Genomic DNA, 27,940 nt, shown 5'->3' on the forward strand with positions numbered 1-27,940 from the left:
TCTTTCTCCTATAAAGAAGGCTATACCCACTAAGCCATGACACAGAAAGCAGTCCCATGAGTAATTGGAAGAAGCAAGGAAGTGGTTTAGGAACTCACTTAGAATGGAAATATGCAACCTGATGTTTGATCCATTACACATTTTAAATAGATATGAAAGGTCCCAAGATAATATGATAAAAGGAGATGCAAAAGGAGCCAGGAACCGGGATACTTTTTTTCCCCACAAAGTGATACCAAAATAATTTGACAATAAATAGACACAAGTGTGGATTTTTCCCTTCAATTGTTTTACTAAAATCTTTTGCTGCTGACACACAGATCCAGAAAGGGCTCACAGAAGAGGAAAGGAGGGGCTTACGAAAGAAGGAACAGGGAGAGTGGATATAGATGGACACAGCTTCATTACATTTGTGTTAACAACAAAAAAACCACAAAGGAGGGTTATTTTAAATGTCAGGGGATTTTTTTAATATATATAATACAAAAAAGCAAGAGGCTCTAACCCCGAAATGTGGGGGTTGCATGCAACAAGGGAGGTGTTCAGCAGGTGGGGCATCAATGCTTGGTGCAAAGGGCTGATGCGCTTGGAACATGAAGCATGAGAGAAGCTGAGGAAATGGAGCATTAAAAGACACCATGGAAGAATGAGGTGCTGAGCAAGGAGGGGAATTCAGAGCAGATTCTCAGCACGGAAATGGAGAACACTCCACACTGAAGCCATGGAGAAAGAAATACAGCCCTTCTCCATCTCATCTCACTGCAGCCCCCACCACCTCAGCACCAGGCACCCAATGATGCCGCAAAATCCTAACCTGTACCCCCTTATAACTTCTATGTAGGTTCCCCAAGTTTTGTCAACCCCTCAACCAACCCATTATTTCTAACTCTGTACTCCTTCTCCTGCAACATTGCTTATACTACGTCCCACAACTATTCCAGTCTTCAATCCCCCTTGGTCTGTGAGCTGAGCTTACTAAGTCATTCTGTCTCATTATCTCTTTTAGTGAAGTTCATTTGGGGGCAACAGGGGGCACTGCTGGAATAAGCAAGATCTACTGTGATAAAAGATTATCGTTATTTGGCTTAGACCATGGACTACAGAAATGAATGTATTTCCAGGACTGTTCTGAGGGCCACAAGTTAATAGTAAGGGAGTCAATAAAATGAGGGTGCTCTCAAAATGCACAAAGTCTTTTTGTGGCCCTCTGAACAAGAGTTGCTTCATTGGCTGAGCAGATGCTTTCCCAGCTCCACTATTTTATGAGCACAGGCAGGGGGAGAGAATGAATGAAACTGCCATTACATTAGAAAACCATATATGGCCACTGAATATCCATCTGGGCTTGAAGGCTCCAGCTGCCAGTGAGGGAGAGGGATGGGAATGGAAGGATTGGCTTCTGTCTCCCCACTCCCAGAAATCACCAGGGCTGTGTGGGGAGGGCTTGGCTCACAACTGAAGCTCCCTCCATGGGCAGCACCGTGACGGCGGCTGGAGGTGGAGCTGAGACGGTTGCAGCGAGGGGGCAGACCTCACCCGTACCTGTGGAGGAAGAGAAATAGAAAGTCAGAATGTTCATACCCCAAACCAGTGGTGAAATCCAAAATTTTTTTACTACCGGTTCTGTGGGCATGGCTTGGTGGGCATGGTGTGGCTTGGTGGGCATGGCAGGGGAAGGATACTGCAAAATCTCCATTCCCACCCCACTCCAGGGGAAGGATACTGCAAAATCCCCATTCCCACCCCACTCTGGGGCCAGCCAAAGGTGGTATTTGCCGGTTCTCTGAGCTACTCAAAATTTCCACTACCAGTTCTCCAGAACCTGCTGGATTTCACCCCTGCCCCAAACTCTTACTGTTATTAGCCCAAGTGTTCAACTGGCTTCCTACATCCTCTTATTACCTTACACTAGTTCAGGTTTAATAATCTGGTTTAATGAGGTAAAGAAGAGATGCAGCTATCTCTTCTCCAAAATACCGTATTTATCCACAGCCTGGTAGAATTTCTCTCTAAAAAGCTGAACAGATTAAGTATGTTAAGTCTGCATATGCTAATTAAATAAGGTCAGGCTGGCACTGTTAATTCTCCTCCTGAAGACAATACGGAAACTCAGTTTATCACTTAAATGCCTGGATTAGGAAACTGTAGAGTACAATGTAAAATAAAATGGATCTGTCCAGGATGCATAATGCAAGCAACCATCTGTAAAGGCAAAAAGAAACTAAAACACTTACCAATGGATTTGTATCTGTTGATAACATAAAGGTATTTGTTGATATCCCCAACCCTCCTGGTTTTAACATTAAAAACACACCATAAACCCGTAGAAAAATATTCAGATAAATACAACACTCAATGGATTGTGTATGGCTTTTTAAAAATTACAGCTCAAATCCTGAAGTTGAACCTGCAGGAAGATCAGTCAAATCAAACTAGTCAGATACTGCTATACGCAGCACTTTAAACTGGCAAAAAGATGCTAAGTTAGGATGCAGCTGCCCCAGGGAGCTGGGATTCTCCCTTTTCTCACTGAAAATATAAGGGTGCCTAAAAAACCCTAGGGGAAAAATGGGCCTCCCCTCCCCCTTCCCAGGACAGAAGGAAGCAGCTCTTGCCTGGTGGCCCGGCCAGTGTTTCACCGCAGCGGTTGGCCCTCAGTGGCCGCAGCCCCTTTTCCTGCGTGCGTCTGCAGATGCCCGTTGAGCTGAGCTGGGGTCTTGCAGTGCACACCACACAGCTTGCAAAGGAAACGCTCCAGCCGTGGGGCGGCTAGTCCATGGTCCTTGACCGCGTGGACCCTGAGGTAGGCCGCTGTGGTGAACCCTACGGGAGGGGGAGAAGGACAAAAACCAGCCAGGTCAGTGTCCGGCTTAATGAAAGCGTTAACCCCGTGTCCTGCAATGCTTGGCTGTGCTTCATCTTAGAGGTGGCTGTGTCTTGAAATTTAGTGAAGGATCTGTTGCAGCAAGCTTCTCTAATTTCAGAGACAGCATCTCAGCCCAAAGATAGCTGTTTCTTGCCACCAAGCAAGTTATCACTGTACAAACAGCACATCCCACCCTACGGGCAGCTGCATCTTGTTACTAAGGAAATCAATATAGTACAAATAACCTAAATCTCTTAACATAAAATCACCAAACCTTCAACAGAAACATTTTGGTAAGAGAATGTCAGTAGAATCCCCCTACAAGAGATTTATAACGTTATATTTCTATTATTTAATTCGCTACAAACTTCACAGTCAAAATTGAACAAAAATAAACAAATGGCTATTTTATGTTTCCAGAGATATATGAGCATGTATTATTAATATATGGATAACACACATTAATCAAAAATGTAGTCCAGGAGATATACTGTATTAAAAGCACTGTTAAAATTTAAAAATTCCACCAATTTTTAATTTACATGTCTAATAATTTTAATTAATTTATTAAGGCTGTTGCATTGTCAAGATCATGTGGAATACTGAGCTATCAGATGGATAGGGTTGGAACAGACATATCCACTGCAGATATTAGGGAATCGCCTTTCAACCATTCTTAAAATTATTTCTTGTACACATCTATTAATTCATTGGACTATATCCATAGAAATAAGAAGCATTATCTTTCACTTATACTACATAATATAAATCTCTTCAGTGTCTTACAAAATGAAACTAAGGAAATGCTTTGACATATAAATGGGAGAAAGAAATATTGGGAACTACTTGTATTGCCAAGCAGTTTGCTTATTGCAAACAAATATAAATTGGCAGCCTGATTAACACTTGCGTATCAGTTTCAGTAATTCACACTGTATTTCCAAGATATATTATGTATAATCTTAACAGGCCTCATCTGCATTTTTGCAGAATTGCTCATAGACAGCAAATTTGGTTCCATGTTTAAAGGTTTTTAATTGTATTTAAATCCAGCTTTTTTCCACACAGCATTTGCCAGAACTCACCCCTTCCATAAGGCCTCAGTCATTATACAAGGCTATTTAGCTGTGTTCTAGTTGATGGAAATTATGCAGCTTACTTTAATTTTTAGGGAAAAGTAGTAATATTCAAATAGGTTAGAAACGGGGAAACTATTAGGTGACTTAGGCCAGCCATTCTCCCTCAGCTCTAGGAAGAAGACAACGGCAACCCACTAACTGAAATGACTTGTTCAGGCAGTTGCCAGAGTTTGAAACTGACTTGAAGATACCCCCCTCCCCCCCAAAAAGGAAAAGTAATATCTAGAACAGATAGGGGGCTAAGGCTAGGAATAGTACCTAGAAACCAAGATTTGCAACAAGTTAAAAATTATAGACCAATTTCATTGCTGAACGCAGACTGTAAAATATTTGCTTCAATAATGGCGAATAGATTAAAAAGGTTGTTAAATGAATTTATACATATGGATCAAAATGGTTTTTTTACCCAAAAGACAAATTAGAGACAATATGAGGATAATTCTGAACACTTTGGAATACTATGAAGCTCATTCAGAAAAACAAATGGCAATGATATTCTTGGATGCACAGAAAGCGTTTGATAATGTGAATTGGCAATTTATGATAAAGCAACTACAGGTTATGGACTTTGGGGGGAGATTTATAAATATGATAAAAACGATCTATAATAAACAATCAGCATGGAGACATGACAGAAAAGGTCAATATAATGAAAGGAACAAGGCAAGGATGCCCTTTATCTCCATTATTATTTGTGTTGACATTAGAGGTATTAAACAGAAACATAAGACAAAATGAAGAAATAAAGGGAATGAAAATTAAAAAAGAAGAATACAAACTCCAAACCTTTGCAGATGACTTAGTGTTTATCTTGGAGGATCCCCAATTAACAGGACCCAAATTAATAGAACAAATAGAATATGGAGAGGTGGCAGGATTGAAAATAAAGAAAAGACAAAAATATTGGTGAAAAACATTACAGAAAAGCGACTTAATGGGACTTAAGATATGCAGATTGTGAAGAAAGTAAAGTACTTAGGAATCCAATTAACTTCAAGATGTGTAACGATTAAAGAGGACAACTACTACAAATTGAAAAAACAAATTGAGGAGGACTTGGAGAAATGGAAAAATTTACAGCTATCACTAATGGGAAGGATTGCGATAATCAAGATGAATATATTACCGAGATTGCTATTTTTATTTCAGACAATACTGATAAAAGTGGAAAAGAAATATTTTGAACATTTTAATAAAATAGTAATGAAATTTATATGGCAAGGAGAAAAAGCGAGAATTAATATAAGAATGTTACAAGATGCGAGAATTCGAGGAGGATTTGGACTACCCAACTGGGAACTATATTATCAGGCAGCAGTGTTGACATGGATGAGAGAATGGATTGAATTAAGAAATACAAGATTATTAACTTTGGAGGGATATGATTTACAATTGGGATGGCATGCCTTTTTTTTTGCAATTTTTTTTATTTTTAAACAAACAAAACATAAAAAAATCCTTCATCCATTACAATTTCAAGCAGTGTGTCAATCGGTTAAAAATCCCTTGTGCTTCTTCCCCATAATTATATTTTACTAATTATCTAATTTCTCATATTATCAACCTGATATATATCTTTATATCATTATTCTCATTTGTCATTTATTTAACAATGGCATTATCATTCCAAAAAAAATTTATTTTCACATATTATATTCTAACATTCATTTTATATTTCATATTTCATTTCTATGTTTTATTATCTAGCCATTGGTAAAATAAATCCCATATCTTATAATATTGTTTATCTTCTTGTTCTCTAATTTCAAATGTCAATTTACTCATTTCAGCACATTCCATGATTTTCCTAATAACTTCATCTTGCATTGGCATTTTCTCATTTTTCCAGTTTTTAGCAAACACAATTCTAGCCGCAGTCAATACATTCACAATCAAATATCTCAATTCTCTATTGTATGTTTCTGGTATAATTCCTAATAAAAAAATCTCTGGTTCAAAGTCTATGTTTTTTTATCATTTTTTCCAACCATGTGTGGATTTTAGTCCAGTATCTTTTAGCTTTTACGCATGTCCACCACATATGGTAATATGAGCCCGGTATCTGATGACATTTCCAACACTTTTCAGATTTGTTCTTGAACATTCTGGCTATTCTCGTCAGGGGTAAATGCCACCTGTAAAACATCTTATACAAGTTTTCCTTATATGCTGTTGACATTGTCATTTTATAATTTTGCAACCACAACTTTTGCCATTTCTCTAAATCAATTCCAAAACCAAAATTTTTCCCCCATGCAATCATTGTTTCTTTAACTTGTTCTTCTTTCAATTTTACCTCTAATAAATAACCATACAATTTTTTAATTACATAGTCATCAGAGCCTATTAAGATTTTATCTAAATTAGTCAAAGTGTTGTAAAGACCTTCTGTCTTACAATCTTCATCATATCTAGAACATATTTGCAGATAAGAAAACCAATTCATCTTTAAACCTTGTTCTTCCAGTTCTTGCTTCAATTTAAGTTCACCCTTTTCATCCAATAATTCACTATATCTAACAATTTGTTCCCTTCTAAATGTTGTTAAATGTGAAAATGCTTCAGTCGTTGATACCCAGACTGGAATTTTCAAATAATGTTGTTTTTTAATCTTCTCCCAATTTAATAACAAAGCCTCTCGTATGTAGTGTCTTCTAAAGTACCCCTGTGCTTTTGTTCCCTTAAAGGCATGCCACCCCAACAACAAATCATGTCCTTCTAAAGTCAATAATCTGGTATTCCTTAACATTATCCATTCTTTAATCCACATCAAACTTGTCGCTTGATAATAAAGTTCCCAATTAGGTAAACCAAAACCCTCTCTCATTTTAGCATCTTGTAACAACTTTATTTATTTATTATTTATTTATTTTGTCGCATTTCTATGCCGCCCAACTCCCAAGGGACTCTGGGCGGTTTACAACTTTAATTTTATCCTTGCCTTTTTTTCCCTGCCAAATATATTTTAACACTATTTTGTTCAATTCTTCAAAATAATTTTTTCCCAATCTAATTGGAATCATCTGGAACAAATATAAAATTCTAGGCAATATATTCATCTTAATAGTTGATATCCTCCCTATCAGTGATAATTGTAAATTTTCCCATTTCGCCAAGTCTGTTTCAATCTGTTGCTTGAGTTTATTATAGTTATACTCTTTAAGTGTGCTACATCTTGCTGTCAAGTATATCCCCAAGTACTTAACCTTATTTGTGACCTGCACAATGGATGGCATGCCTTTTTATGGTATGGCAAAAATAAGATGCATAGCTATTTTCAACGACATTATGTAAGAAATGCATTACTTTTAGTATGGGAGAAGGTTAGAGATAAATACTATTTGAAAATACCAACATGGTTATCAACAATGGAAGTGTTAATACATCCAAATATTATTAATATGGGAAATATTGTTAGATATAAAGATATATTATCAGATAAGGGGGAATTGAAAACGAAACAAGAAATAGAAGAACAAGGGATTGAAATGGATTGGTACACACAATTGCAAATACAAACAAGATATGAAAAAGATGCTAAATTATATGGTTTTTATTTGGAAATGACAGAACTGGATGAGATACTCACAGGAACAGATGAAAAAATGATTAAAAAATGATATAATTATTTACTCAGTATTAAGTTAGAAGAAGACCAGGTAAAAGAAACAATGATAGCTTGGGCTAAAATTTTTAAATATACAATTGAGTTAGATAAATGGCAACAATTATGGGAAAGAAACTATAAATTAACAACGTCTACAGCATATAAGGAGAATCAATATAAAATGTTTTACAGATGGCATATGGCACCTGAAAAATTGGCAAAAATGTTTAAAGATAAATCAGCTAAATGTTGGAAATGCCATCAGATACCAGGATCGTACTATCATATGTGGTGGACATGCCCAGAAGTGAGAAATTATTGGGTTAAAATTTGAACATGGTTAAGAGGAAATGATACAACAGCATATTGACTTAAAACCTGAACTGTTCCTATTGGGTATCTTACCAGAGAAATATGAAAATATATACTTGATTATACATGTTGTAACTGCAGCAAGGATTGTATTTGCACAAAACTGGAAAGCAGAGAAAATCCCTATAGAGGGAGAAGTAATTAAGAAAATATTGGAATGTGCAGAAATGAATAAATTAACATTGGCAATTAAAGAAAAGGAAGAATCGAAGTATTTCAAGGTATGGGGCAATTTTATCAATGGTTAGAGAAGAGATATATATGAAAATTAATATAATTAAAAATTTTGGGGGAAAATGTAGACATAAAATGAATTAACATAAAAGTAAGAACTTGGAAAGAATATTGTAACAAATTAAATGAAAATATAAAGATATGAAGAGAATGATGGAGGCGGAAGTAGAGGACACAAAACATGTACTCTGATGAAACACTGAATGATTAATGATGCATGTTTGTTTAAAAAAATAAAAAACTTTTTACAAAAAAAAAAGAAAAAGAAACCAAGTTGAATTTAATTTTACCTTCAAACAGGTTAGTCAAGAATGAAGAGATTTATGACTGAGAGATTCCTGAAGGAAAGAGTGTAAGAGAAAAACTTGAAAAACTAAATTAATTTATTGGAATTAAATTCCAGTGAAACTGAATGAAACCTAGGAAAACCTGCACACATTTGCATACAGGGCTTCTTAGCACATTTTAAAAGCAAGAGTTATATTTATATTTACAGTTAAATTCAAATGTTACCCGTCTAAGCCCTATTCTCTTACCTTTGTTGCACAGTTCACAGACATGATTCGGCCCTTGACTGTGTACTTTCATGTGGTCTGTGATATAGGCAGCACTCAGCATCTTTCCACACACGTGACATGGCACCTTTTCCTCATGACGGACTGTGTGAGCACGTAGTCGATCCTTAGTGGCAAAAGCTGCTTCACAAGTCTGCAAAAGAATCATACAGGTGAAACTCGAAAAATTAGAATATCATGCAAAAGTTCATTTATTTCAGTAATGCAACTTAAAAGGTGAAACTAATATATGAGATAGACTCATTACATGCAAAGCGAGATAGTTCAAGCCTTGATTTGTCATACTTTTGATGATTATGGCTTACAGCTCATGAAAACCCCAAATTCAGCTGAGGAATCAGCTGACGTCGGGGCAACACGTTCGGGGATTTCTGAGCTCCAGAAACCCCCGCCAATAGCCCCGATCCTAGACGGTTCCTTTGGGACCCCCGCAGTCTAGTTTTGACTGCGGTAGTGTAGAGCACATCCCTGTGATCTCAGGGGTACCGCAAATCCACTGATTGATCCAGGGAAAGCTCTTTTTCTGGTGTCGGGGTAGCAGCCATTAATGGCTGCCAAGGCTGGGGCAGCTTGACAAAAGAGCGAGAGAAAGTGACAGCGTATTGGATCGGTGAGAGCTTTCTATTACTAAATGATACAGAGAACACCCTGAGGGTAAATGGTTTTGAAGATTGCATCTAAAATGAGATAAGCGGCGAAGTTAAAGAAAGGGGAAAAAAAATATTTTTACCCTATTCGGCTACTTAGCTAAAGGACTTAATTGTTTAATTGCTCCACTTTTACTATTGACTGAGACCGGGACTGGATTGAAAGAGAGAAGTTTAGCAGGATTGGTAATCTTTTCCTGTTTTTTTTTTCTTTAAGAGAAGTACTGGTGAATATTGGCTGGAGTATTTAATTGGATTTGAAGATTTTCTTTTCTTTTTCTATTCCTTTTAAAACTTTTAAAATTTTTTCCTTTTTTTAGGTAATTTTTGTAGTAGAAAGACAGGAGAGTGTACTGCCATCTGCTGGAGAAACTTATTTTTATGTTTATTCAAATTGATAGCTAAGAGCTACAGTGCACACAAAACAAAGAGTCTGCATGTGAAGTTGATAAGACCAGTGAATAGTTGGAGAATGTGGTTTATTTGCACTGTTTAAACAGGTGCTTTGGCTGGTTCTTATGGAAACAGAAGCCTTGAAATAAGATACAAGATCACTGTGCTCTGTAGAGCTGTTACTTGTTATTTTTTTTTTTCTCTGAACTATTGCTCTTAATATTGTGGCTTGACTAAGGTATCACTCTCTGAATGCTTTCTCTTTTTTCCCTTTGATTCTCATATTTTTGAGCTTTCTCTCTTTTTTCTTTTTTTTTCCGCCCCTTCTCACATTTTTTTTTTTTTTGCTTTAATTTATATGCCGCCCTTCTCCGGAGACTCAGGGCGGCTTACAATGCATTAAGCAATAGCCTTCTGTTGTGGCTCCGTTACCTGAGCCTGTGTCATCGGCAGGAGAGGACTCCGAGAGTGAAGGAGAGGAGTTGGCAAGGCCTCCCTCTCCAGGACCCTCCTCTCTGGCAATGCCTTCGGTGTCCGCCGAAGGTCAAGAGATAGGCCCGGGGCCAAGCACGTCCACGCAGCCACAGGTGGACAGTAATGAGGGAGATGAGTCTTGGCTGGATCCTCGGTAGCATCGCAGAGATAAGCACGCGCAACAGAAGAAGAGGCGTGCCAGAGATTAAGCTGAGTCACTGGACCACACCCCACAGGGTATAAAAGGGGGTGAGGTGGCCATTCAGACTCTGTGACGGACAAAACTAACTACTATCGAGTCACATTGCATCTTTGGAAACATCATTATCTGCCTTGGATTTAATTACGGACTGGACTTGACAATTCTTGAACTGTGTATATTTTGTTTATGAGTAAAGTCTTGGCAAGCAGCTACTGGGTTGCTACCAATCCTCTTATCGAAAGAATTGGTTGTCTGCCAGTTTATTTAACTCCCAGCTGTCTGTCTGTGTGCGTGTGTGAGATGGGGACAGAACACCTTCATACTTTTGTATATTTATACAAAGTCATCTTATTGCCCCCACAATCTGGGTCCTCATTTCACCTACCTTTGAAAGGATGGAAGGCTGAGTCAACCTTGAGCCTGGTGAGATTTGAACTTGCAGTAATTGCAAGCAGCAGTTGTTAATAACAGTGCTTTAGTCCACTGTACTACAGGCTCATATTCATACAGGCTCAATTTGGATAGAACTGTATTGGATTAAGGTAATCAAGTGCCTGAAGAACTCCTGGTTTTTATTTTTGGTTTTGGTAATTGATACCCTATTTTTACTTTTTATTTTTTTATTTTTTTGGCTTTTTATGGTTTATTTTTCTTTTTTACCTCTTTTTGCTGGATCCCTTTTTTTTTTTTTTGCTTTTTCTATTTTTCTCTTTTTCTCTTTTCCTTTTTAATATTGAAAGGATTACGGTTTGGAAGAACCAGAAGAGTTTGATTTGACCAATTTTTTGTTTTTCTTTTTTTGTCGATTTTTACTCCTTTATTTTTTCTCCCCCTTTTGGGGATTTTTTTTATTCCTTTTGTTTTTTTTTTCTTGTTCTTTTTCTTCCCTTGATTGGATTACAAAATGAGCAGAAAAGTAGCAACAGTGGGATCTGCTGCAACTACGACTGCATCATCACCATCCGGTGGGCAAAGATCTATCCAGACAATGTTGCAACAAGAAAAAGATAAAGATAAAGAATCGCCAATACAAACAATTTTACAAACAGTACAAAGAATGGAACAACAACTGACTAAAGTGGAACAACAACTATCCAAGACAGATGAAAAAGTTCAAAGGACAGAACAACAGCTACTTAAGATAGATGAAAAAGTTCAAAGGATGGAACAACAGCTACTTAAGACAGATGAAAAAGTGGATAATATTCAGCAAACAATGGTGAATTATGAAGAGACTGACAAAATTAGAGAAGAGGGAAGACCAAAAGGAAGAGAAAATAAAAGAAATTGAGAATAGACTGGGAGACGTGGAACTAGAAGCAAGTGGATTAATCGGATGGGAAATAGAAAAAGCAGAATTTTATGTAAGATTCCAAAATGTGGAAGAAGAAAAGGGAGAAAACCTCCCAGATGTGATGATTGGGTTGCTGTCTGAAGCCTTAGAAACTACTAAAGAGAAGGTGATGGAAGGAGTTGACGAGATTTACCGAGTATACACCAGATATGCAATACGTAATAAACTCCCAAGAGAGATACATATAAGATTTACTAGGAAATCGATTAAAGCACAAATTCTTCAAGCAGCAAGAGAAAAAACCTTGAAATACAAAGAAAAAGAAGTGGTGGTCTTGAGACAAATACCAAGGAAAGTAAGAGAGTTGAGAAGAGAGTACCAGTTTTTGTCGAAAATATTGATGCAAAAGGGAATTAACTACAGATGGTTGACCCCAGAAGGATTAACTTTTGTATGGCAACTTCAAAGATACCGGCTGAATACAATTGATAAAGCAAGAGCTTTCTATGACCAATTTCTTAGAGAAAAAGAAAAGGAAATGCAATTTGAAATTCAACCTGTAGTCCCAATAAAACTTACAGAGGAAGAATTGGCAATACTCGAGTCGACAGAGGGAGCAGTTGGGGGAGCTATTCAACAAAAGGAACAATGTGAAGTAAGATCTACTAGAGCAATAAAACCCACATATAAAGTATGAATATGGAAGAAAGGAAATTAATTTCAATAAATATAAATGGACTTAATTCGGCTATTAAAAGAAAGTATTCCACAAATTAGAGAAATTAAAAGCTGATATAATTTGCTTACAAGAAGTACATATTAAAAAACAACACAAATACTTATTGACACAACCAAAACTTGGGAAAACCTTTTCATCCCTATCGCAAAGCAAAAAAAGAGGAGTAGTATTATATATTAAAAATGCAATAGTGGCGGAACAAAAATATTCAGATTTAGAAGGTAGAATTTTGATGGTTGAAATAATTGATAATAATATGAAAATTCTTTTAATAGCAATATATGCTCCAAATGAAAATAAAAATGACTTTTATAGAAGATTACATAATAAAATAATTGAAATGGAATACGATAATATATGTATGATGGGGGACTTCAATGGAATTGTGGATGAAAATTTGGATTACAAAACGAATAAGGCAACAAAACATACTAGAAAGTTACTACCAAGATCCTTCTTTAAGATGATGGAGGAAATAAATATGAAAGATACATGGAGAGAAAGAAACAGAGAAAATAAACAATATACTTTCTACTCTGACAGACATTCATCTTGGTCTAGATTAGATATGACCATAATCCGGTGATAATAACTTGGAAAGGACGAACAAGAAGATCTAGATGGACTTTAAATAATACAATATTAAAAGAGCAAGATTTTGTGCAGAAAATGGAAAGAGGCTTGGCTTTCTTTTTTAAAGAAAATAAGAAAGAAGAGACATTGATACAAAACCGATGGGATACAATGAAGGCATATGCTAGAGGAATAATTATAGATTACACAAGGAAAAGGAATGCAAAAAAAAAGGCTAACGGCGAAATTATTAACCAATTACAAAAGGTTTGAAAAGGAATTCCAGAAAGATCCACACAAGAAGGATATTAAAATCAAAATGGATACAATAAAGCATAAATGGATCTACTGGAGAAAGAAGAATTAGCCCAAAAAATAAGAAGTGCCAAACAAAACTACTTTGAAAATGCGAATAAACCAGGCAGATGGTTATAAATTGAAAAAGGAAAGAGAATCGAGGAAAATAACACATCAAGTCGATCCACAAGGGCAAAGTAAATTTGGAAATAAAGAGATGGGGAAGATAATACAAGAGTTTTATAGACAACTATATAAAAGAGAGACAATAGAGGAGGAAAAAGTGCTAAAGTATCTACAAGTAGCAAAACTACCTCGGATTTGTAAAGATGTGGAGGAGACGTTGGAAAGAAACATAACGATGATGGAGTTAACAGAAGCAATTAAGAAACAAAAGAATGGGAAGGCACCAGGGCCTGATGGTCTACCAGTTGAATATTACAGGACACTACAAGAATCCTTGACCTTTCCACTATTGGAGGTGATGAATGAAGTGATGACAAAGAAGCAAATACCTAAATCATGGACTGAGGCGTATATTACATTGATTCACAAAGAAGACACAGACCCACAACAAATCAAAAATTACAGGCCTATATCCTTGCTAAATTCGGACTATAAAATTTTTGCTTCAATATTGGCGGAGAGACTTAAGAGATATTTGAACAATTTTATACATGCGGATCAAAATGGATTCCTACCAAAAAGACAAATTAGAGATAATATAAGAATAATTTTGGATACTTTAGAGTATTATGAAGCACATCCTGAAAAACAGATGGCTTTGGTATTTTTAGATGCACAAAAAGCTTTTGACAATGTTAATTGGCGATTTATGATACTCCAAATGGAAAAGATGGGCTTTGGTAGGAAATTTATACAGGCAATTGAAGCTATTTATTTTAAACAGACGGCAAAAGTGACGATAAATGGAGAACTGACCGATCCCATTGAAATAGAAAAAGGCACTAGACAAGGATGCCCGCTGTCCCCATTGTTGTTTATATTGACTTTAGAAGTTTTAAATAGACGCATCAGAGAAGAAAAAGAGATAAAAGGCATGAAAATTCGAAAAGAAGAATATAAATGTCAAGCCTTTGCAGATGATTTGGTCTTTATATTGAAGAACCATTAATAACAATAATAATTGGACTTCCGGTTTGCCTCCCGACGCCGAAAGACGGTCCCGTTTTTGGACCGCCAGCCCCGCTGCCTGTTAGAGCCGCTTCAATCAAGAGAAGCGGCTCGGAAGTTCCAGAATCCTGCAGGAATCTTGGAAGAGAGTGGGTGAGAAGCAGGTTGAGCCCCTGTGAGCTCCCAGATAGCTATCGTTTGCTTCTGGGGAGGAAACAGGCGCGGCTCCCTTCCAGCTTGCCGAGACTCCGGACAGCGTGGGATGAGTCTGCCTAGCGCAGAACAAGGCGTCAGGAGCAACCTTTCTTTACTGAAAATAAAGCAATTCAAATCGCCAGGGTGGTAGAACAACCTGAACCTTAAAAACTGCAAGTATTAACAGCCCTGTGACTTATTTTAAAAACGGAAGAGTGAGTGAGTGAAAGTCCCTTGAAAATGGCGCCTGGCTTCAGCGTTAACGAGCTGAAAGCGAGAGTGGATTTCAACTAGTTACAAAGTTGCATTGTCTGTAACAAGTGGAGGAAGAGAAAAGAAAACTCTCTTTAAAATAAGTCTGATTTTGCTTCAACTTCACCCTTACTCTGATTAAACCTGGGGGAATTTTTAGAGGACTTTGTGGTGGAGGAAAGGGAAAAAGAATTTCTTTTTTTGGAAAAGCCAGCTTACGTGGCAGGATGGCTTCTAAGCAGACCAAACAGGAAGGAAAGGCGGCGGGGGGGGGGATCCCCCACACGTAAGCCTGAACAGCAGCCTCCCAGCCAGCAGAGCCAGAAAAAAGAGTTTGATTTTGAAAGCTTAAAGGATTTTATTACCCAGGTTTTGGATGAAAAATTTAAAGAATCACAACAGGGAATTAAACAGGAGATTAAAGAAATTAAAGAGGTGGTGCAAGAAAAGTATGATAAGGTGACTAACAAATTAATGACAGTGGTGACTGGATTATCAGAAGCAATTATTAAAACGGATGCTAAGGTGGAAGAATTTAAATCAGAAATGGATGTCAAAATGAAGGAGACTGATTATAAAATTTATGATGTTGACAATAAAATGCAGAGATTTGAAAATGAAATTACAATGATGCAGTTTAGGTCAATGGAATTTGCTATAAGGCTGAGAGGCATAAAAGAGAATGATAGACAAGATTTGAGACAGATTTGTTCTGATGCTCTTGCTGTGTTTTTAAAGATTAGCCCTGAAGAGATTTTTTGCAAAATTGATAAAATTTACAGAGTGAATTCGTGGGTGGCCAGACAAAGACAATTGCCTAGAGATGTGGTAATATATTTTACAGACAGAAGAATGAGAAATGATATTTTGCAAAAGTCTTTTCTCTCTACTGTCCAAGTGGAGGGAAGAGAGATAGGAGTTTATAAAGAACTACCACCTAAGATGTTAAAAGATAGAAAGGACTTTGGATTTTTGGTGAATGAACTAAAAAAACAACAAATTCCATTTCGGTGGGATGCTCCAACTGGTATAATCCTGAGGTATAATGGAGAAAGATATCGATTAAACACTGTTGAAAAGGCGGAAGAATTTTACTCTAATGTTTTTAAAAGGAGCTCGCCATCCCCACGTACATCTACTGTGTTGGAGATAAAGGAGAGTGATAAGGAGAAACAACTCCAGCAAGAGATGGAAGAGCAGCTTAAACAGGTGGAACCAGAGGTAATGGAAATGCAGGGAGCTACAGGAGGTTTTCTGGAGGAGCCCCTGCTAGACCTTCCTTCGAAAATTGTGATTGAACCACCTAAGACTACAAGACATGTGGCTTTGGACCTAGCCCGGATGGCTGAAGCTAAAGATCAGCGTGTAACTCGAGCAATCTCTAAGCAACTTAAAGAAAAACAACAACAGGAAAGGCCCAAGCCACAACAATATAAGAAAGGAGCCAAGAGCAACATACAAGAATGTGAAGCCATGGGGGGAGCAAAGCCGAAGACTACCGATTCGGAAGATCTTCGGCAATTTTGCTCATCGCTTCAAAAAAGTGTACATGACGATTAAGATTTTATCTTGGAATGTGAATGGACTGAACTCACCACAGAAAAGGAAGAAATTATTTACATATCTGAGACAATTTAATAATGATATAATTTGTTTACAAGAAACTCATGTTAGAACAAAAGATCAAAAATATCTGATAAATTCAAGATTAGGAATACATTTTATAGCCTCAAGTGTGGAAAAAAAGAATGGTGTGGCTATTTATATAAATAAAAGATTGTCAGCTAAAATTATAGAAGCAGATGAAGGTGGTAGGTTTATAGCAATTGAACTATACACAGCAAGTGCTCCAATTTTAGTGATTGGAATTTATGCTCCTAACCAACAACAGGATAATTTTTACAAAACTTTGCATTCTAAAATATTGCAATGGGACTATAGATCTATTTTAATCATGGGAGATTGGAATGGAGTAATTGATTCAAAAATAGATTAAAAGAGTTTGGCGAAGTCAAGGATTAAACTGCCACAGACTTTTTTTGATATGAAAGAAGATTTGGAATTAAAAGATATTTGGAGAATACATAATCCAAAAGAATTGGACTTTACTTTCTTCTCAGATAGACAGATCTTTCTCTAGGATTGATTTTATTTTACTATCAACCGATTTACTTGTAAAAACAAAAAGAACAAAGATTTTTCCAAGGACTTTAACTGACCATAGCCCGGTATGGATAGAAATTGAGCTGGAAAAGAGTGAGAGAAGATCATGGAGACTAAATGAAAATTTGTTTAGATATGAAAAAAATATAATAGAACTCAAAAAGCAGATGAAAGAATTTTTTGAAATGAATTTGAATAAGGGTACCCCTATTGAAATCGTGTGGGATGCGAGTAAAGCGTATATGAGAGGGGTACTCATTCATATGAACTCTAAACACAAACTGAATAGACAAAAGAAAAGATCTGAAATGGAAGTAGAAATAAAGAATAAAGAACAGCTACTTATAAAAAATCCAACAGATGAAAGAATACGAGGAGCTATAAAACTTCTGAAAGATCAATTTCAAATGCTTATGGCGGAACAAACAGCAACAAATTTACAATTTGCGAAACATAACACATTTTGTAACGCTAACAAACCGGGCAGATGGTTGGCTTATACACTAAGGAAGAAGCAGAGTACACGGATTATTGATAGTATTGATATTGGAGGGAAGGAAATTTCTCAACAAAAATTAATTAAAGAAGTTTTTGTAGATTATTATACTAAATTATATGCCAAAGATGACACACAGAATGGACTTATAGAAGAATATTTAGAAAATAAAAGAGTTACAAAAATTACCAATCAACAAAAGGAGAGAATGAATTATCCTATAACAGCCGAGGAGATTACTGCCGCAATTAAACAATTGAAAACAGCTAAAGCTCCTGGGACGGATGGTTTAACTGCGGTGTACTATAAAACTTTACAAGCAGAAATGATTGAGCATCTTAAAGATTTATTTTGTAGTATACAACAAGGGGGTAAAATACCCCCATCATGGAAAACAGCTTATATTTCATTGATACCGAAAGAGCAAACAGGTCCTAAAAAACCTGAGAATTTTAGACCAATATCTCTTCTGAATAATGACTATAAAATATTTGCAAAAGTATTAACCAACAGGTTGATGCCAGTTATTCAAGAGGTGATTCATTGTGACCAAGCGGGATTTATAGACGGCAGATACATGAAGGACAACATAAGGCAAGTTATAGATTTATTGGAATATCTTGAGAAGAACAAACAGATCCCTGCAGTGCTGGTTTTCTTGGATGCGGAGAAGGCCTTTGATAGAGTGGATTGGAATTTTCTATTAAAGACTTTAAAAAAGATGGACTTTGGGGAGCAATTTATACAGGCGGTTTCAACAATTTATCAAGAACAAAAGGCACAGATTATTATTAATGGAAGTTTGACAACAGATTTTAATATTGAAAAAGGAACAAGACAAGGTTGTCCGTTATCCCCATTATTATTTATTTTAACATTAGAAGTCTTGTTGAATACAATACAGGACTCGAGTATCTTGAAAGGAATAGTGATAAGGCAAGAGGATTACAGAATAAGGGCATTTGCAGATGATCTGGTTGTTACCCTAACACAGCCAATGGAATCAATAATCCAGATGAAAGACATTATAAAAGATTATGGTACAGTATCAGGATTTAGATTGAACCAGAAAAAAACTAAGATGATAGTTAAAAATATGACACAAGATCGAAAACACGAACTTGAAAGCAAGGCAGGTTTTGAGATAGTACCAAAGGTTAAATATCTAGGAGTTCAGGTTGCAGAATCTAATACGAAATTGTTTCAAAATAATTATGTGTTGTGGCGAGACGTACAGAAAGATATGGAGACTTGGAAAAAACTGCAACTGTCTTTACTTGGAAGAATAGCAGCAGTTAAGATGAACATTTTGCCAAGATTTCTTTTTTTGTTTCAAATGATTCCGGTGCTTAAAAGTGATAAACAATTGAAAGAATGGCAAAGTGGATTGAATAAGTTTGTCTGGAACGGAAAAAAACCGAGAGTGAAACTGAAAATTATGCAAGATGTTCCAGAAAGGGGAGGTCTTAAACTTCCAAACCTACAATTATATTATGAAGCAGCAGCTTTGACCCAAGCAAGTGATTGGTTTGGAAGGAAAAAGACTGGAATATTGAATATAGAAAGCTTTGATCTTGAATTTGGTTGGCACGTTTACTTATTTTATGAAAACAAAGTGGATAAAGTATTTAAAAGCCATATACTTAGAGACTCTTTAATGAGAGTTTGGAAGAAGCACCGATTCAAATGGGATTACAAAATACCGCTATGGCTGGATCTTGGTCATATCATGTGGAATACAAATATAATGTCACTCGGGGGGGTTTTATATAAAGAAGTTCTTTTTGCAGATGCGGGCAGATGGCAACTGAAGACTTTAGAAACGCTGTTGGAAGAAGGGATTAATTTAACTTGGTTACAGTATAATCAACTTCAATTGAGATGGAAAGAGGACCAAAAAATTGGTATAATGATGCATGAGGAAGAATTGGTTAGACATATAAAAGAGAAAGGTCCAATGCATATTAAAAGGCTTTATAATGTTTTGTTAGAAAGGGATTCAGAAACTGAATTGGTTAAAGATTGCATGATTAAGTGGGCACAAAATTTTGCAGAACCAGTGATGTTGGAAACATGGGAAAAAATATGGGTTCAGAATGTTAAATTTACACAGTCGCAGAATTTGAGGGAAAATTTTTATAAAATGTTTTATAGATGGCATTTAGATCCTAAGAAATTGTCGTGCATGTACCCCAATGTTCAACCAAAATGCTGGAGATGTGATTGCCTAGATGCCACATATTATCATGTGTGGTGGACTTGTAAGAAAGTGAAGGCTTTTTGGATAAAAATCTGGTGAGCTATGCAGAATGTTTTGAAGAAAAAAATTCAGTTTTCTCCACAACTGTTTCTACTGGGTATAGTTAAGGGTTTTACATTGGGTGAAACAAAGTTGATATTGTATATGATAACAGCAGTGAGATTACTGATAGGTCAATATTGGAAAAATGAAGCTACGCCTACTATTGAGGAATGGACTTTGAAGATGGCCAGCTTTGCAGAGATGGTGAAGATTTCAGCATATTTAAAAGATCGCTCACAAGAGACTTATGAATGGGAGTGGAAAAAGTGGATAGATTATGTGCAGAATAAATATCACACTAGTAAATATCAGATAGCTTTTAACTGAAAGTATTATATAAAAATAGAATATTTGAATTTTGTGAAGATGTGAAAAATATGCAGGGGGTGGAGGGGTTCAAGTTTTATAACAAGGGGATTTTGATTTGGATTATATTCTGTGGAAGTCCGGGGGGGAGGGGTGGGCTAGGGGGGGCTAGGGAGGGTTAGGGAGGGGGAAATTGGGGGAAAAATGTAATTGTAAAACTTTTTCAATAAAAAAGAACCATTAATAACAATAAATAAATTGATAGAAACTGTTGAGAGAATTTGGCAAAGTAGCTGGCTTGAAAATCAATAAAGATAAAACGAAGATAATGACTAAAAATATGTTGAAAAAGCAAAAAGAATTGATGGAGGTTTCAAAAATGCAGGTTACAAACAAAGTAAAATATTTGGGGATTTACTTAACACCAAGGTGTAGTGCACTCAAAGAAAATAACTATAATAAGCTTAAACAACAGATAGGGCAAGACTTGGCGAAATGGGGTAATTTGCAGTTATCTTTGATTGGTAGGATCTCAACTATTAAGATGAATATTCTGCCTAGAATTTTGTACCTATTTCAGACAATTCCAATCAAGTTGGGTAAGGAATTTTTTGTAGATTTAAATAAAATGATATTGAAATATATTTGGCAAGGAAAAAAGGCGAGAATAAAATTAAAACTGTTACAAGATGTTAAAGCCAGGGGTGGTTTTGGTTTGCCTAATTTTGAATTGTATTATCAAGCAGCAAGTTTAATGTGGACTAAAGAATGGATAACTTTGATAACTTTCATATATGCAAATATTTTCCAGATATCGAGAAGATCTCAAACAAGAAGGTTTTTATAATGTCTTGACTAATTTAGATAAGATTTTGATGGGTTCTGATGATCATATAATTAAAAAGTTGTATGGATATTTGTTAGAAGTAAAACTGGAAGAAGAACAAGTTAAAGAAACAATGATAGCATGGGGGAAAAATTTTGGTTACGGGATTGATTTAGAGAAATGGCAAAACTTGTGGTCACATAATTATAAAATGACAATGTCTACAGCTTATAAGGAGAATTTGTATAAGATGTTTTACAGGTGGCATTTACCCCCGACGAGGATAGCCAGAATGTTCCAGAATAAATCGGAGAAGTGTTGGAAGTGTCATCAGACTCCAGGATCCTATTACCACATGTGGTGGACATGTGGAGATGCAAAGAGATATTGGACTAAGATACACACGTGGTTGGAAAAAATGACTAAGAGACATATTGATCTTAAACCAGAGATATTTTTATTAGGGATTTTACCAGAGACATATAATAAAGAATTGCAATATTTAATTGTGAACCTTTTAACAGCAGCTAGAATTGTATTTGCAAAAAAAATGGAAAGGAGAAAGGACACCTATTGATGAAGAAATTATTAAGAAAATGATGGACTGTGCTGAAATGAGTAAATTGACATTTGAAATAAGAGAGCAGGAATATAAACAATATTATTTGATATGGGATTTATTTTATCAATGGATGGACAATAAAAAATGGAGATAAACATGAAATATGTGGATGCTGAGATAAATTAAGTGAATTTCTTTTTTTTATATGAAAAAAATCTTAAAATAGTGATATGTTGAAGAGAGGAGGGAGCACAAAAGGATACAAACTGATCGATATACTGTTTGTAATTGTATGGAATGATGATGTTTTTATGTTTTATTTTGTTTAAAAATAAAAAAAAATATTTGGGAAAAAAAAAAGAAAACCCCAAATTCACAATCTCAGAAAATTAGAATATTACATGAAATCAATAAAACAAGGATTGTACATAGAACAATATTGGACCTCTGAAAAGTATAAGCATGCATATGTACTCAGTACTTGGTTTGGGCCCCTTTTGCATCAATTACTGCCTCACTGCGGCGTGGCATGGATGCTATCAGCCTGTGGCACTGCTGAGGTGTTATGGAAGACCAGGATGCTTCAATAGCGGCCTTCAGCTCTTCTGCATTGTTCGGTCTCATGTCTCTCATCTTTCTCTTGGCAATGCCCCATAGATTCTCTATGGGGTTCAGGTCAGGCGAGTTTGCTGGCCAATCAAGCACAGTAATCCCATGGTCATTGATCCAGGTTTTGGTACTTTTGGCAGTGTGGGCAGGTGCCAAGTCCTGCTGGAAAATGAAGTCAGCATCCCCATAAAGCTCGTCTGTGGAAGGAAGCATGAAGTGCTCCAAAATCTCCTGGTAGACGGCTGCGTTGACCCTGGACTTAATGAAGCACAGTGGACCAACACCAGCAGATGACATGGCTCCCCAAATCAACACAGACTGTGGAAACTTCACACTGGACTTCAAGCCTCTTGCAGTGTGTGCCTCTCCATTCTTCCTCCAGACTCTGGGTCCTTGGTTTCCAAATGAGATGCAAAAGTTGCTCTCATCAGAAAAGAGGACTTTGGACCACTGAGCAACAGACCAGTTCTTTTTGTCTTTAGCCCAGGTAAAACGCTTCTGACGTTGTTTGTTGTTCAGGAGCGGCTTGAGAAGAGGAATACGACATTTGAAGCCCATGTCCAGGATCCGTCTGTGTGTGGTGGCTCTTGATGCACTGACTCCAGCCTCTGTCCACTCCTTGTGAAAGTCCCCAACACTTTTGAATGGCCTTTTCCTGACAATCCTCTCCAGGCTGCGGTCATCCCTGCTGCTTGTGCACCTTTTTCTTCCACGCTTTTCCCTTCCACATAACTTTCTATTAATGTGCTTTGATACAGCACTTTGGGAACATCCAACTTCTTTTGCAATTACCTTTTGAGGCTTTCCCTCCTTATGGAGGGTGTCAATGATGGTTTTCTGCACAACTTCCGAACACAGCTAAGAACCTATATTAGGTGTTATCTTGTGGCAATGGAAGCGGCAAAGCACCAATATTTTGCCGCTCTCATTGCATCTGCAGAAAATCGCCCAGCCGCTCTGTTTAGAGTGACCCGCTCTCTTCTCAATCATGGAGCGAGGGAGGACCCCTTGCAGGGTACAGCTGAGGATTTTGTACAGTTTCTGGAAGATAAAATCACTCAGATTCGGACTGGGTTGGACTCCGACTGGGCAGAGTCTGACGAGCTGACAGGGGCCTGTCCTGAACAAAACATCTGGGTTGAGTTTGAGCCTGTTTCATTGGATGAAGTGGACAGGATCATGGGTCGACTGGGTGCCTCCACATCTTTATTGGACCCTTGTCCCTCCTGGCTTGTTTCTGCAGCCAGGGAGGTGACTGAAGCCTGGATTCAAGCGGTAGTTAACGCTTCTCTGAGGGAGGGGGCCTTCCCCGCCACACTCAAGGAGGCGGTGGTCCATCCCCTCCTCAAGAAGCCCACCCTTGATCCAGACTCCCTTAATAACTATCGTCCAGTCTCCAACCTTCGCTTTATAGCGAAGGTTGTTGAGTCTGTGGTGGCACAGCAGCTCCCCCAGTTCCTGGAGGAAACGGACTACCTAGACCCGTACCAATCGGGTTTCAGGCGTGGTTATAGCACAGAAACGGCATTGATCACCCTAGTAAATGATCTCTGGCGGGCCAGGGATGGGGGCTGTTCCTCCATCCTGGTCCTTCTTGACCTCTCAGCAGCTTTCAATACCATCGACCATGGTATCTTACTGCAGCAACTCGGGGGGTTGGGGGTGGGAGGCACCGTTTTATGGTGGTTCTCCTCCTACCTCTCGGGCCGCTCGCGGTTTGTGTGGACAGGGGGAGAGAGATCCACCCCGAGGCCCCTCACTTGTGGGGTGCCTCAGGGGTCGGTTCTCTCCCCTCTGCTCTTTAACATCTACATCAGTGGTTCTCAACCTTCCTAATGTCGCGACCCTTTAATACAGTCCCTCATGTTGTGGTGAACCCCAACCAGGGGTGGGTTCTAAATTTTTTTTACTACCGGTTCTGTGGGCGTGGCTTATTTTGTGGGCGTGGCTTGGAGGTCATGTGACTGGGTGGGCGTGGCTAGTTGGTCATGTGACCAGGTGGCCATGGCTATGTGTGTAGGGACTACTCAGGGGACTGAAAAAAGTCATTTCTGACAGGTCCTCGCACTTTTGACTGGTCCTCACACTTATGACCATCCTCACATTTATGCCCGTGCAGCATTCTTAACAACCATGTTACTCATTTCACAACTGCTTCTTTTCACCATGGTGACAAGATAGGGCAAAAAACGTAAAATGTTGAGGACAGTCGTAAATTGGAGAACTGGTCAAAAGTGCGAGGACCAGTCAAAAATAACTTTTTCAGCCCTCTGAGTAGTCCATATGCATAAAAGGATACAGCAATAGAGAGGGATGAAGGAAGGGAAGGGAAATTAGAGTAGGAGTGAGGGTAAGAGAGGGAGGAAGACAGGAGGAGGAGAAAGGAAGAGGAAGTAGGGAGGAGAAGAGGGGGGAAAGAGAAAGTAAGAAGGAAAGAAAATAGAGAGGTGGTAGGTTTGAGGAGAAAGATTGCTGTACAATAAAAAAGATGAAATGGAAGAAAGGCAACCCCAAACAAATATGAAGATATTAAGATAAAGAATGAATTGTTAAACTTTAAAAGAATAAAAGAGAACAAATATGAATAAATAACAATAATTAGAAACACACATACAAACATACAATGTATTTTCTTTGAACAGAGTATTTGGCCGGTTCACAAATTTAAACAGTGTTTAGTCATTTCAATTAAATTTACAATTTATATATTTCCTTTTTGCCATATTTATTCATCTATTTTTGTAAAAAACCAATATTACCCTTCATCCTCATCTCTAATCTAATCTCTAATCGGTGCCTGGAGGCCGTACGGATCTGGATGGGGAGGAACAGGCTCAGGCTCAACCCATCCAAGACTGAGTGGCTGTGGTTTCCGACGTCCCGATATAGTCAGTTGACGCCATCACTGACTATTGGGGGTGAATCATTGGCCCCCACGGAGAGGGCTCGCAACTTGGGCGTCCTCCTGGATTCACGGCTGTCTTTAGAAGAGCACTTGACAGCCGTGACCGGGAGGATTTTTCATCAGGTTCGCCTGATTCGCCAGTTGCGTCCCTTTCTGGATCGGGACTCTTTACGCACGGTCACTCATGCCCTTGTCACCTCCCGCCTGGACTATTGCAACGCTCTCTACATGGGGCTCCCCTTGAGGAGCACCCGGAGGCTCCAACTGGCGCAGAGTGCGGCCGCGCGGGTGGTAATGGGAGCGACATGGCGTTCCCATGTAACACCTCTCCTGCGCGAGCTGCACTGGCTCCCGGTGGTCTTCCGGGTGCGCTTCAAGGTTTTGGTTACCACCTTTAAAGCGCTCCATGGCTTAGGACCCGGGTACTTGCGGGACCGCCTACTACCACCAATAGCCTCCCACCGGCCGGTACGCTCCCATAGAGAGGGGCTCCTCCGGGTGCCGTCAGCCAAACAATGCCGACTGGCGGCCCCCAGGGGGAGAGCCTTCTCTGTGGGGGCACCTACTATCTGGAACGAGCTCCCCCCAGAGATACGGAGGATCCCGGATCTGCGCACCTTCCGCCGCGCCTTAAAGACCTTACTATTTCACCAGGCCGGCCTGGCCTAATTTTCCCCCTCTTTTATAAAAGATTTTTAAAATTTTAAATATCTTTTAGTATTTATATATTCAATTTTAAATTGGTTTTAAAAGTTTGGGGTTTTAAATTTGTCGGGGCCAAAATTATTTAATTTGATTTTATTCTATTTTTTAAATTTTGTATTGTATGTGTTTTTATTGTCTGGCTGTGCACCGCCCTGAGTCCTTCGGGAGTAGGGCGGTATAGAAATCTAATAAATAAATAAATAAATAAATAAATAATCTTAATCAAATTCAATTTTCCCCTTCTATTCTATATTATACCCCTTCCCATTGTCATCTATTTTTATATCCATCCTCACATTGGTTAATTATGTAATATTACAGTTGTTTAATATAAATTCAACATTTTAATATAAATCAATTAGTTATATTACTACCTTTTTTGTATATTAATCAATATGAACATGAATATTCCAATTATTTCGATGCAATCCAATTTCTTACAAATCAATTAATTATATTTACCAATAATAATAAACCAAATAATTTCCCCCATATATTCCTCCAAACCACAACTTAACCATTTCTGCTTTCAACACAATATACAATTAATAGTATCTCAATTATTACAATTCCCTAGTTAAATAGAGCTTTTTTTCTTTTGTGTTTTAAAATCTTGGACCTCCTTTTTTGCCCTAAATTTCCCATTGTTTGCAGTTTTGCACCTACCTTTTTTTGGTGAGGAAAAAGAAAAAGTAATCTCTCTCTTCCTCATTTTGTCACGTTGCTGCAAAGACCCTGCTTTACTTTCATTTTTGTTTTTTCAGCATAGGTAGGGGGAAAAAAATCTGCTCCAGATTTTTTTGCATCAGCAACAGAGCCCTCCGCAAAACAGCTGAGGGCAAATCAGCTGAGAGTGGAGGCTGATCTAATCAACTTGTGCTAATTAACGTATCCTGAAGCTGAAAGGGGCTGTTTTTTCTATTTTTGCAGGCACCGTCTACTCATTTGTTTTCTTTTAACACTGATCAGCTGTAGGACGGCCCTTTGAAGCCCCACGGCAAGAATTTAAAGCAGTGGTTCTCAACCTGTGGGTCGGGACCCCTTTGGGGGTCGAATGACCCTTTCACAGGGGTCGCCTAAGACCATCGGAAAACAAATATTTTCAATGGTCTTAGGAATAATTTTATTGTTGGTCACCACAACATGAGGAACTGTATTAAAGGGACACAGCATTAGGAAGGTTGAGAACCACTGATTTAAAGAGTTTTTTTTCCCTCTAGCCATCAGAGGGACTCAGGACGCAGTAATAGATTGGGAGTGGGCGGGGTAAGCGAACGGCCGGCGATCCAACAGAGCAGAGAGTGAGGGTGAGTGAAGGCGTGGGGGGGGGGCGAGAGAGGGCTTTGGCGACCCCTGTGAAATGGCCGTTCGACCCCCAAAGGGGTTGCGACCCCCAGGTTGAGAACCGCTGATCTACATGAAGCCACTGGGTGAGATCATTCGTGGTTTTGGGGTGAGCTATCATCAATATGCTGATGATACTCAGCTTTACATCTCCACCCCGGACCAACCTGGGGATGCCCTTTCTGTGATGTCCCGCTGCCTGGAAGCGGTTCGGGCCTGGATGGGAAGAAACAGACTCAGACTCAACCCATCCAAGACTGAGTGGCTGTGGATACCGGCATCCTTGGATCTAGTGGCCCCGTCACTTGTGATGGGAGGGGAGGTCCTTACTCCCTCAGAAAGGGTCCGCAATCTGGGGGTCCTCCTGGACTCACGGCTATCCTTAGAAGATCATCTGATGGCTGTGACCAGGGGGGCCTTCGCACAGGTACGTCTTGTGTGCCAGTTGCGCCCTTTCCTAGACCGGGATGTCCTTGCCACGGTCACTCATGCTCTTGTCACATCTCGGCTAGACTACTGCAATGCCCTCTACATGGGGCTGCCCTTGAGATGCACCCGGAGACTACAGTTAGTACAGAATGTGGCCGCGCGGGTTGTTACGGGGGCTTCTCGATACTCCCGTGTGACACCTCTCCTGCGCGAGCTGCACTGGCTGCCTGTGGCTCTCCGGGTTCGTTTCAAGGTGCTGGTGCTAACCTATAAAGCCCTACATGGCTTAGGCCCAGGGTA

General features: G+C 38.4%; 1 protein-coding gene across 3 annotated transcripts in view; it reads right to left on the reverse strand.

The window, feature by feature from the left end:
• Nucleotides 1-272: 272 nt before the first annotated feature.
• MAZ (MYC associated zinc finger protein) overlaps nucleotides 273-27,940 on the reverse strand; it is a 70,076-nt gene continuing 42,408 nt past the window's right edge. For 2 of the 3 annotated variants that reach the window (XM_070944477.1, XM_070944478.1), the window contains exons 5-7: nucleotides 8,755-8,926; nucleotides 2,616-2,823; nucleotides 1,460-1,542 (exon numbers count right to left, since the gene is read on the reverse strand). In XM_070944477.1, the coding sequence (XP_070800578.1) occupies nucleotides 2,636-2,823; nucleotides 8,755-8,926 (360 nt within the window). In that variant the 3' untranslated portion in view covers nucleotides 1,460-1,542; nucleotides 2,616-2,635. Of the gene's footprint in view, nucleotides 1,543-2,615; nucleotides 2,824-8,754; nucleotides 8,927-27,940 lie in introns of all 3 variants that reach the window. The other variant, XM_070944479.1, reaches the window with a different exon arrangement.

This window comes from Pituophis catenifer, unplaced genomic scaffold, assembly GCF_029215685.1.
Source record: "Pituophis catenifer annectens isolate HBS135680 unplaced genomic scaffold, rPitCat1.0.hap2 SCAF_5, whole genome shotgun sequence".
Lineage (NCBI taxonomy): Eukaryota > Metazoa > Chordata > Lepidosauria > Squamata > Colubridae > Pituophis > Pituophis catenifer.